At 38.3% G+C, this 13314-nt stretch overlaps 1 protein-coding gene across 1 annotated transcript; it reads right to left on the reverse strand.

The window, feature by feature from the left end:
• Window positions 1-6606: 6606 nt before the first annotated feature.
• On the reverse strand, window positions 6607-12285 carry LOC113047273 (septin-9-like). Its single transcript, XM_026208628.1, has 5 exons — window positions 12118-12285; window positions 10348-10443; window positions 10165-10261; window positions 9030-9081; window positions 6607-7956 (listed from the first exon to the last, which is right to left on the reverse strand). Exons 1-5 carry the CDS (start codon window positions 12208-12210, stop codon window positions 7824-7826), a joined length of 471 nt encoding a protein of 156 aa, XP_026064413.1. The 5' UTR covers window positions 12211-12285; the 3' UTR covers window positions 6607-7823.
• Window positions 12286-13314: the final 1029 nt, after the last annotated feature.

A 13314-nucleotide genomic window follows, 5' to 3' on the forward strand; every position in this document is an offset into this window, starting at 1 on the left:
TTACAGTAAAGAAAGCTTCCTCATTCCTATGAGTGGCATGAGCATTAAATGAATGCTTGGCTCTTGACCTTTGACCTTTGGCAGAGGGCTGTGGGAGTTGTAGAGGTTATAGTTTAATGCTGAGTGGGGGAGTTACCGTGGGCTAACAGAGCACAGGTTAACCTCCGCATCTCTCTCGACTCCTCTTTGCATCCCAACCGCACACAGAGTGCAGCCAAGGAGAAAATGAATTCCTTAGTACCTGATTATACTATTAGCCTTAGCGCCGACGTGTCCATCCAATGTCCCATATCAGCACTTCCACCATCCGGGACGACACGGAGACAGTAATGGCTGCAGACGTGACTCCCCGACCGCATGAAATAAAGACTGGCTTCCGCAATATGCTAGTAAAGGGCAATTTACTTGGGTGGAAGCCCCTTCTACTGCTTCTTTACAACCGTAAGACCACTCATCATCGCCTCCGTTACGGCCTCCACTCTTTTTTATTCATCCAAAACTCATTCTCCAGCTATCCTGCGGTCACGCATCACCTGTCCCACATTGAATGCATCTGATTGAATGCATCAAGCAATCTCCACAATCCCTCCATATTTTACACAGAAGGAGCAGATTGAAGGAAAAACCAGGAATATGAAGATCCACAGAGGGAATGTGGAGGTTAAAGAGGTGTCCTGATGGTGTTAACGCCCCAAACGTCCACTTGCCACCCAGATGGAATATACACTCGCTCCCCAGCGAGAAGACGAATCACTGCTTTTATGGGTCCTGATGTGGAGTAGCTCTTGTGAGGCTAGGATTGGCCAGCTGTCTCTTAAATGTAAAGTTATATAGCCACCGGCCGACCGGACAGCAGATGATATATGAGAAATCTGATTCAACCGAGAGTCAAAGAGGCCTTCATCTAGCCCTGGACAGATGAAAATAACACGTCCAAAATAAATAAAACATGCTGGTGCATGGAGACCATGAATACATAAAAGTGTGCATGAACGTATGTATATTTAACAATGTCAGTTTATCCAGGATATGAATGCTGAATGGAGAATCACATGGAAATCAACACCATATGAGTGCAATGCACAACAAAATCATTCAGAGGCATCACACACACACACACACACACACACACACACACACACACACACACACACACAGATCTCAGGGTACTGATAGGGGGCAGTGCTGCTCTAGTCAGGCTCTTGCAGAGTGAATGAGACAATGATAAATGAGTGAGCTGCTCTCATTAATGCAGATAATTAACTCCAGCGGAGGAGCAGCAGGCACGCGCACAGCACAGACAACAACATCCGGGCCGAGAAGGAAACAGGCCACTGACTCCGCTGATGCAACATGGAAATATTCTCCCGTGATACCTAATTGATTTTCAGACAAAACACTTACAAAAATTGAACTGCATCATCTTGAAGTTTGTTTGGTCTGAGAGAGCTCTGTTAATAACTCAACAACATACTAATCATTGATTCATTTTGACTACTGTGCAAAATCTCGAAGCACATGCGTGACTATCTGATATCAAACTTGCATTTCGTTGAATTTTTTTTTCTCATTTAGTGAAACTACTGAAGAGCTAATAAATCTGCTGTGCAGCGAGTGCTATTTACACCTGAGTGCAAACAGTCAGTCTGATTCTAGAAGGAAGTGCTCGCACTACATCACACTGAGCTTCACTGGGTCTTGTCCATAGATGGAGATTGGAGAGCCATCTAGAGGACAAAACTGTAAATGTGGAATGCAGTCAGATGCAAAAGTGCCCAAACGTACATTTGTGGATTACTGCTTATCCTCATGCAGTGTGTAATTGTGACTTAATTGAAAAACTAAAGAATCTGAGGTATTGCTATTAAGAAATGGCTAATTAATTTTCTATTGGTTTTCAGAATGACGCTTTTTGAACTATAACGCCATTTAGATCTGTAGTTAACATTACTTAAAAAAAACTGTCACATTCAGCTGTACTTAAAATTTGTGTCATACTTAAAACTTGTTTTTTTTTTAGTTTTTTTTTTTTAGGTAAAACTGTATTAAGTAACACTGGGTGGTTAAGGGGCACTGTTTAAGCACTGTGAACTTTGATTAAATTTTAATACATAGGTTCAGACAGGATAAAATTAGCTGCTGGATAAAATATTATTTTCTAAATGAATTACAGTTAGATCAAATATATAGGACTATATTTATGTGCATACATTAAACATTTTGTTTTGTATTATGTTGCTTACTACAATAGTAGCATTACTATTTCAACTGAGCTGTTATTATATTTATTTTGTATATATTGATTTTTGTTTTAGTGATTTTATGTGCTTTTGTCATTTTTAATAGTTTCTGTTTTAAATTTGGATTTAGCTGTCATTTAGTGATTTTAGTACTTCAAATGATTTCAGTTAGTCAGTTAACAATGACAACACTGCACTGAACTGTATTTTATCAATAGCCCTACTTCTTAGTGGTACTGAATAGTATTGAATTAAATATAAATAGGTCTGTGTGTTTACATACAGATCTTTACTGAGCTGAATTCTGTGAAGGACAAATGTGACGCTCCCTTAGAATGTTTTACAAACTTGATGTTAAGGCAGCAGTATTTAGTAGCAGCTGGCAACAACTATAATGCCTCCATAGGCAGCTAACTTGGAACAAAGCCCATGTGCGCTCAACTAAAGAGAAATGCCCATCATTAGGCTCTGGCCACACTACCAATCATCATCAGACATCTGTTCATTTGGCCAAGAGGTTGGGATCCCATGCACTCTGCCGGAAAGAGAGAAAATCAGACACTGACAGCCAAACACAACTTTCAATGTGGCACATGCACTCAGTCACCTGTCTCTTTTTCTTTCTGTTGACTCTTCAATCTTTACCAAAAGACTATATCATGATGCAGAACACCAGAGCCCCAAGCAGTCCTGCAAGAATGAAATATCAAAAAAATCCAAACAACGGTTAAGATAGATGAACAAGGATGCTGTCAGGTTAGTACATTGCAGGCAAGCAAGCATATTTGATCTTTCCCGTATATGCATAAACCCTTTTCCTGAATGCCTCCCTTTACTGCCAAATTCATGCGCACAATTAGTATACATGTACGACACCCCAGCATTGTCTCACTAAATGCTACGACAGCAAGAACACTGGAAACTGATTGGCGTAATTACTCACAGCCATTAGCTTTGGGGAAAATCATCACATCAAAAGGAAATGAGGGAAGATCCTCTCTTGCTCTTCCTTTCTCTCTCTCTCTCTCTTTCTGTTTCTCAATCTGTTTTATAATAAACCGTTGCACGTGCAATAGACATGCACCACATCTAATTGACTTCAAATCCTGACACTCAGTATTACAAATTTTGGCTAATGTAAATTAAAATAAAACATAATAAATAATATGAATAATAATATAAAATAAATAATAAATAGAAATAATATGAATAATGTTGATAAAAATAAAATAACATTGTGTGTGCAATGGATTTTTTATTTACAAAAAAAAATAATATTTTAAAACAAACAAATAATAATAAATGTATAATAATGTAAAATTAAATAAAATGAACCACAACTGTTTACAAATTCGGATACACTATTATTACAGAATTTATAAATATAAAGAATTAATAGCAAAAAATACACTTTAAAAGGTTATATTAAAATAATATGAAAAAAAACTAAATAATACAAAATTAAAAAAATATATATATATATATATAAAATAACACTGCATGCAATGCGACACAATTGATTTCAAATCCTGACACCTTGTTATCACAAAGTTTTGCTTATTTTTATAAAAATCCAAATGTATTTTATAAATCTCAAAATGATAAATATTTTAATAAATAATTCAAATAAAATGCAAAACATAATAGCATTACTAGAGGGAAAAAAATAATAAAATAAAAACCTTTTAAATTGTAATTGTCAAAAGGATTGCAATTGACTTGACAGACCACCTTTCCCACCCACCACACCAAATTTAATTGAATTTGCTGCTGCCTCCTAATCAAGGCTAGTATGATTTACATATGGCTGCATGCACCCCTCCCTTGCATGTCTGAGATCCTGGCATCGAGCCAGCAGACAGAGAGGAACCAAGAACATCTGACATATGAAGAGCAAGAAGAGTGATACAGACGGGCGGCAAGGTAGAGGCAGAAGGAAGCGATGCAGAAAGGATGAGAAAAACTAATTGGAAACAAATCACACAGATGCCTGCAGAGGTAATCAAGGGGCAAGGTGGAGCCTGACGGCAGGGGGCCACGACCACGCCAGCTCTGAGCACTGATTTAAAACTAAAATCCAGGTAACGGTCTAATTAAAGTGGAGTCCTACAAAACGCTCTTTTGAAATAAGCCGTTTTAATTAACACGGTCTTATAGTGGCTAACATATGCAGATTAGAGAGGAGTCAGAATTGGAGCTGTCAACTTTCTGCTAATTACTACGAAGGAGACCTCAAGGACAGCTCGAGCATATGCTGATTATTGTGTGGAAATAATAAAAGAGTTTAACAAAGGTTACGCCGGCATATGAGTATAGCTACTCTACATAATGACTATTAACTGTCTGCACCCCTTCTATAGGCTACATCTGGCATTTACATTAACAATCACACTATGCAAACACATCAAACTATCTGCATGATTCAGTTCGAGTGTTGCAGTTCATTAGTGTGGTCCATACAAATGCTGGCTTCCAGTGCCCCCTCCTCAGTGTGAGGAAAGACTGCAGACAACATCACAGATGCTCTTTCCCAGTTAAAAGTCAAACAAACAGACATACAACATGGAGAAAGTTTAGGGGAAATGGTCAAAGTAACAGTGAAGCAAATTCTAGTAATATTTTGAAATATGCACATATTCACTCTTATTTGTATGTATATTATGTGAAAGGTGCAAAATGCTTCTTGTCTAGTCACATTCTGTTTGGAATTAATACACAAAAGTAGTCACCTGTATAGAGCGGATGTCAATGTCAACAGTAGACAGACAGGAAGGTTTTAAGAGTGGTTCATTCATAAATTCGTACGTCCTCACCTTCATGCTGTTGACATGCAAACTGAAGGTAGAAGACAAACAAGTGGAGTTACTTCAGTCTTCATGCGCCGGTGGTTGTCAGCTGGTTTGACTTCACCATGACCCACAGCACACACACCGTATTTTACTTCAGATCAGTCAATGTCCTTCAAATCAATGAATGCATTAATCACAATTATTTTAGACAATTCTATTTTTAATTTTAGACAAAGTGTAAGGCCTTTTTATCTAATATTTATTTTTTAATTCAAATAATGACATTTCCTCTAACGTGCTGAAGTGTTTGCATTAACAGGAAGCATCTTCAACTGCCTGAGCTGGTCAGATGGCAGTAGTTGCTAAGCAGATTTTTATATTTATTTACTATTTTCCAAAATGTAGATGAAACAAGACGGCATAATTAAGAGTGACAGCAAATACAGACACATGCATCATGTAGAGAGAGACAGGAGCTAGTTATCAAGGGTGAAAATGTGCCACCTTTAGAGCTTAGTGCCTTGTAAACAGTGGGGGCTTTGCCCACTAACAAGTGCACTCCAAGGGCTCTCTCGTCTTCATGAAGAGGGCATCCAGAGACAAACTATGCTCATTCAAATGGCAAATTAATTTAATTACAGCAACATGTAAAAGCGGTGCTGCCACACATAAAGGGAGGAGCAGGAGGGAGAGAGAGCAAACAGAGACCGCAGATAACAGATGCCTCGCCATCTATTTCCCTCGGATCGCAGAGATGTGAGCTGAGAGGCAGAGGTGTAGACATGAGGTTCAAGCAAAACATCCGTTTCCTTAAAGGTGAGAAAACAGGGAGCCATTTTAAGAGTGAACACATCTCCATTTTGAGATGATGGCGAGGGAGATACAGTAAATACAGACATGCAACGTCACAATGACAAAGATGTTAGTGAGGACATTCCTTTAGTGTACAAGACAAGGCTAGAAAAGCCTGGGTGCTGGTGTTTAGGATCAACTCCATGTGTCTAAATGGTCCTAGTAAAATGGCCAAAACATGCACATTACATCACATTTCAGGACAAATCAAGAACTTTGTAAGCATGATAGTAACCGGTGATTCAGGTGGGAATGTTCTGTGAGAAACCTCATGTGTGTGTGTGTGTGTGTGTATGTATGAAATGGCTGTTTAAATATCATCATCATGGTAGTTTAAAGAGCAATATTTATGATCAGTACTCATAGATAAAAAATTTAATTTAGTATCTCTGATGTACTTACTGTAATACACAATATCCTTGTTAATAGAATTAGAAAATAAGCAATTTTCACATACTTGTAGAAAAGAAAATCTCAAATGATTGTTAGAATTAAATGCCTTTAATAAAAGCAGTTCATTTTACCTGACTGACAATATAATTTAGCACCTAGGTGGAAAAAGTTGCACAAAAACAGTCATGAATCATGGCGTGGAAAACTCATTATTAATGGGCTAATTAATCAAGGGCTCATTATTAAATGTTTCCTTTTACCAAAACATGTGTGCAACTACAAAGTCTAGACACATTTAGGAGTCAATTAATCATTTATAAAGAGAGTCAAAATAATTATTTAGCATTTAAATCTTTATTTCTTTAAAATAACAGGATATCAAAGTTATTTGTGTTACTCTGAATGCCAATACAAAAATGTAATCACTTTGAATATACAGCACAGGACAAAACGAAGGTGTTTTCCCAATGACGAGCATTTATAAAGGGGCTTGCAGACAAAGAACAAAGCCGGAGGAATTTCGCCGTTCTTAAAAGTGGCTCCTCATCAGATGTGGCAGGCAGCTTTAAGGCACTTTGAGTTCCCTCTCCTGTAGGCCCTTTCCTCGAGGCGAAGACAAAACAAGACACTTAAACTGACAAAAGATGGTGCAGACTTCCACATTTTTGGCATGACTGGAAGAGAACGAGGAGGTCAGGAAGGTTTCAGATAAACGGCACTGATAAAAACGGTGTGTACACTAAATTAAATGATTCATTAAAAGCCTATTGAACCAACTGTGATTCTCCTTCCAGTTCAGGGCACATTCTGCACTAAATAAGAACATAACAATCCCATTTAATCGACATAAATACTATTCAGTTTGAATAATCTTTCCAACGCAAATCCCAAAGCTGTAATTTCAATCATGACGGTTTTTATACGGTACCAGGGATCCTGTAATTATTTGCACAGATGTGACAGGAACAACGGCACACCAGGTTCTCCACAATGCCATAGGCAACCATTAGACATTTTGGAGGGAAAGACATCAGATAACCTGTAGTTTTATAATGGTGCTGCCACACCAGCTCTGGTTTCAGAAGATGACTTATCCGCTCAAAGTGAAGCATAAATATTAAGAGAGCTTTCAACAAATCACATAGAAAGGAGCCTTCTGAGCAATCTCCTGTAAATATCAAAAGGAAGAGGGATGCATGTGACGAGCTTTTGACCAATCAGAAGCGGCCTCATAATCAGCCTCTGCACACAGACACAGACCTGGAGCATCAGCAGATCGAGTCAAACGCATGCAGTATATGGAGAAGCTCTTTAGCGGCTGGATTTCTGACCTCTGCGGCCCTCCGGTGCCCATGCAGTGGGCGGGAGGGTTTAAGGGCACTGTGCTGGAGTTTCTGGGAGGTAAAGTCATTATGTGCTTCTCTAGATGGACCTCTTCACCTCAGGCCATGGCTGAAGGACGGGGGCGGGACAGAGCGTGAGGTGAATGGAGGATTGGGGATTGGAGAGGAGCGAGGAGTGGGGGTGGAGGGGTCGTTTGGATGGGGAGCTAGATTTCGTGGCAGGCCGGATGGTGCTCGCCGAGGCCGTTGGCTTGAGTGTTGTTCTCGTTGAGCCGGCGGACTCGGTACATCTCGTAGTGGATGCTGCTGGTGATGTCTTTAATGTTCTGCATGTGAGTTCTGCAGGACATGAGCCAATCACACGTTAGAATGACGAAAACAAGCTCAGCATGATGGGTAATGAATAATGCAGATGTCTCGAACACGTTCACTTAGAACTAAAGTGATCGTTCACCCAAAAATGACAATTCTGTCATCATTTACTGACCCTTAAGTCCACACCCATTTTAACCCACTTTAATGGAACACAAAAGAAGATATTACTTTTTTTTTTAACTTCAAAATGCTTAAACAAGAATTTGACTTTGACTGACTTTCACTGCATGGATAAAACAAATGTGACAAGAAAATAGCAAATGATGACAGATTACATTTTCCAATTTAGTGACACGGCTGTACACTTTAGCATATTTTTAAAGAGTAGAGTTAATATACTTTTAAACAATGTACAGTAATGTTTAATGACACTTAAATTCACGTTCATTTCTTAAATGAAAATCAAGTATTATAGTTTACATTGATTGTAAACGCAGTTAGCTAAACTTCAGAGTGTCCTTTTGACCATCTTAACTAGGACTTCATTCAGACCAATTGATCTTTACAGTATATAAGTATTTATATTTTCTTTGAAATATGGTTAAAGGTTACTGTTGAATATCCTGATAAGGACTTATGCTAAACTAAAATAACATTTAATGTCATTTCTATTGAAATCTGTATGACAAGCGTTTAAATATATTTGTAATTACACATTTGTAAAGAAGTTGCAATTTAGTACATATACTAAATATATATTAACTTTAAATGTCAAATAACACTACAGTTAAAATGTTAAATCATTAAATGTGCTTTAGTAAGTTAGTCAACAAAAAGTAAGTGTACATCTTTAAAGCCCAATCTATTTTTCATAAAACAAATCTGACATGCTACAAAGCACACTTTTTAAGTGCACTTAAGTGTATAAAGAACTTGTACTCCTTAATTAAACCTTATAATATTTATATTTTATATTTTAATATATACTTTTAAGATCTAAAGTATGTTACAAAGTGTACATTTGACATAATTAAGCACACTTTTTCCCACAAGTGTATACTAGTAATACGGTTTGTTGACCACAGACACAGACTGACCTTATGAGGAGGTCCCGCAGGTAGGCAAACTCACAGTGGGCAATATTCTCAACTACAGACACCAAAACACAGCGAAACATGAGTCACAAACAGAAGGCAAACAGCAGTAAACAGATCAGTTCAGTTCTTCCTCTCTAGCCATTTGGAGCCACATACAGCACTAAGTGCTTGTTCACTAGATGGAGCTGTTGCAGGTATCCTCGGGGGGAGGTGGACAGAGATGAGACATTATCACCTCAATCTCTACTAATTCAATTTAAACCCAGGCCTTCCAGAAAGATAGCCCTGCGAGCCTGACAAATTCACTGTGACAAATCCACAGCTGCCTGGATGTGAAAAAATGTTTATGAATTATAGATTACGTCAAACTCCATGAAAGAGAACAAGAAAGCCACCACGGAGAAGACATCCAGTGCCGGAAATGAAAGGTTTTCAAAGAGAGCCTTTAATAAGAGGAGTCGAGCTCTTCAGAACGATCACAGGATAATTACAGAGTCATTTGACTCTCAAAACATCTTCCCAAAAATGAAAGTGTTTTTACTACGGTATGTGAGCTGCTAAGTACATCAACCGCCCGGATAGTTTCTATTCAAACAAGCTTGTACATTACTCTACAACGACAAGTCAACAAGACAGCAAGCTTCTGACGGCTTCAGTGGCATAGTGTTGATTAGAACAGACAATAACTAAAACTTTAGTCTGTGTAAATGACACACCTTAATAATACATCATTTTACAATACTAAAATCGTAAATTCAACATGATTTTTATATTACAAAAGATTCCTAATCTAAATAAATGCTTTTCTTTGACTTCATCAAATAATTCTGAAGTAAGAAGCAATAGTAATATTAATATAAGTAATTAAACTGAGGAACAGGGGGAATGGTGAAGTCCCTGTCAATGAGGCTCGGTGATAAAGGCATCAGCAGGACGCTGACTCACAGGAAAAACGAGGCACTCATAATGGTCTTCTGAGTGGCTCCTCATTTACGGAGGATAAGGCTTTCTGATGTTTGTCTGCGGTTAATGAGCTCCCTTGATGTGCTGTAGGAATGCTGCTGTCTGCAGAGTCTGCTAATCACATTCCCTCGCTCTTCTCTAGAGAGGTTTACAGACCAAAGAGTCACAATACCTTCAATGGTTCCCCATTTTGTTTTCCTTCCCAGTAGTCTTCTCCCATTGACCTGGTACTCCTGGTCACTTCCTACAACTGCGAAAGGAATCATCTCCTAATGGACAGAGGAAAGAAACCGATAACATCAGCACGGCTTTTAAAATGAACTATGGATGTTTTCTAAATGTCCTGCAAACCCACTCTTATTTTCTCATTGATTGTTCTATCCTCTGCATCCTCGTCGAACTCTTTCTGTGGGTAGACATCAATCCCATTGGCTCGAAGCTCTTCCCTGATCTATAAGAAAATGACACAGTCCTTCAGGAGCAAAGTACCGCATACATGATCTGGATAAATGCTTAAGAATCATGTTATCATTCGTAAGAACCATTCATCAAATATTTCAAATTGCAACAGAAACCAATTGATTTTGAGTGCGTCCATTTTGTGCAACACTAGAACTGATATGGATCTTATACTTTTCCTGAAAAATAAGGGATTTTTGTCCATTGCTGGTAAGAGAAGAAATGCTTTTGGAGTCTGTCAGGATCTTTTTCCAAACCTGAGAAAGATCAATGTCTGTGCTCTAAACAGCATGTGTTTCTCCTGCAAGAGACGCGCCAGCACAAGCACAAGGAGCCGTTGATGCTGGCGAGTGCTTCCTTACTGCTATTGTATTGTGTGTGAAACGCAACTAACACCCCAGAACAGATGTCGCTTACCTCCACTTCATCATACCATGTGTCTTAGACTGCATAAACAAGTCCACTGTGGCTTTGAATCAGAATAATCAAAAGCAAAGACTAAGTTTGAGACTCAAGACAGTCTTGTTTTTTGTCTTAATGGTGTAACACACCATCATATCATTAATAAAGCTGCATTAGTGCTTTGACAGGGCAGTAGTGTTTCTGCAGTCTTGGAAATCTCTTAGGGAAGAAAAAGACTCAGTTTGCCAGCTACAGCTAGAATAAGAGCATGACAGCACGTGCTAGTTCTTCCACACATCAATGCACCGGTTTGTGGGACTGTGTTCACATTATTCCACCGGGGCTTGCCACACACAGATCCACATTGTATTTTGTCTGATTCTATCTCATACAACATGTCAGGCATAAAAATAAAATATGAGTGTTGTCCATGATAAAGGAAATTAATAATCTTGTAAAAATATATTTGACAAGTTTTAGAATAGAAATGCACACCGAAACAGAGTTTTGAAAACATTAATGCTTTCAAGAAAATGTAAGTTTAATGACTCAAAACATTACGTGTAATGTTCTTTTAACATGTTTTCCTTACACCTTGAATACGTGCGTGTACAATCCTAATTAAAAGTTTGAATAAAATATATATAAATCATTTTCTATTTATTTTTTCCTATATTCAATAAAGAAAAATGTCATTTCATAGCATACAATTTCATATTAAGTTGGTATTTTTACCACACTGTGTGACATTTCACAAGCTGAACTAACCTTATCATAAAAATGGTATTTAAAGATACTCTGCACCACTTCAGTTTGATTTGAAAGTGTTTTTCAAATATTAATACGCAGTCAAGCGGCTCTGTTGAAGCTTTTCATTTTTGAGAAATAATATTATGTCAAAAGAATATTCATCTAAAAAAGAAAAGGATAAGTCAAACTACTTAAAGATTTCATTCAATTATTTTTTTCTTTCGATTTATGATATTAGGATAGTTGTACCATCCTGACATGTCTGACTACAAAAAGATTTAGCAAACCAATCACTTTTTATGTATGAATGGAATTTTTAAATATCTTTTTAAAATAAATGAATAAACCAAGACAATAAAGTCACATCACTGAGCCATCTAACAAAGACCAGCAACACAACATGACAGTCCAGTATCTACAATATTTTGTCAAAATAATAAAGTATAGCAGCACATGAACTCTGTAAAGAAGAAAGCAACACAGTCGTTCATTTCCAATCAAACCTTAAGCTCACCTTCTTTTTGAAGAAGTCCCTCTCCTCCAGAGTCAGGGTGTCAGCCTTCGCGATGACAGGAACGATGTTCACCACCTTACTAAGACGTCTCATGAACTCCACATCCAAAGGCCTAAGACTGAGGAAAATGACGAAGGAGAAGGTGATGTGATGGAGTGCACATCTTAAAAGCACTATAATGAAACTGTTACTACCGCCAGAGAGCGATAACCACCACACATACACATGCTCTGAGCTTGTGACGCACTCTAAAGATGCTTGGGCATGGAAAGAGTATTCACGCAATGCTTTACAGAGTGTAAGGAGACCTTTGATGGTGAAAACAGAAAAAAATTGAAAAGGAAGAGGCCCAGAGTTTTAGAACTGAACAAATGTCCTGACGGCGTGACTGCAGAAAACTCAGTCTGTATGTCTCTGTGGCTTGACTGTTTTGGCTACTAATCTAGCCCGAGCTCTTCAAAGCCAGAACGGCAGCTGAGCAGTGAATCTCGCAGTGCTGGCATGGACATGAAAAGGTCAGTCCTTCACAGTGGCCACAGAAAGGCGTGCACAAAATGGCTCCAGAAGCAATCAAGACACCAATGGGTGTCCATGGAGTGTGTGGTTGGCATGTGTTCCAACAGGGTCCTTAGATCTTCTTCAAAAACCGGTTGGAGAGATGGATAGTGTAATGTCTGACAGACAGAAAGCATCTCGGCTAATGTGTGTCGTGCCTCTGTCCGGATAACTGTGCATGTGCACACATGCATATACACATTTTATTGTAAAGGACACTAAAAACCATCCTGCAGTATGTGAAGAATGCAGAAAGCCTGGAAACTCATGCTGACCAACATCAGCCATAAAAACGCAAGCATACACAATGACTCTCCATCAGAGAGAAACAACAGCACAGGCCACCCACCTCATCTGGCACTAAGATATTATTAGATGTGCTCATGCTAAACAGTCAATATAATCCCTGATGTAAACTATAGCTGCTCAGGAGGGCAAAGCACATTTCAATCTATAAAATGTTTTAAAATCCCAAAGAACTACATACTGAAATTAAAATGCTTTTTGGCCTGCTAAATGTTTCTGTAAGAGTCACATCTTTAAAAGCCTGGCCCTCCAGCCAAAGCAGTAATGTGTTATACAAGGCCTCGTTAAAATAAGTGTGGTGACTCCACTCAACACCATTTTTACAAGCAGGTCAGT

The sequence above is a fragment of the Carassius auratus genome, chromosome 28 (genome assembly GCF_003368295.1).
Source record: "Carassius auratus strain Wakin chromosome 28, ASM336829v1, whole genome shotgun sequence".
Lineage (NCBI taxonomy): Eukaryota > Metazoa > Chordata > Actinopteri > Cypriniformes > Cyprinidae > Carassius > Carassius auratus.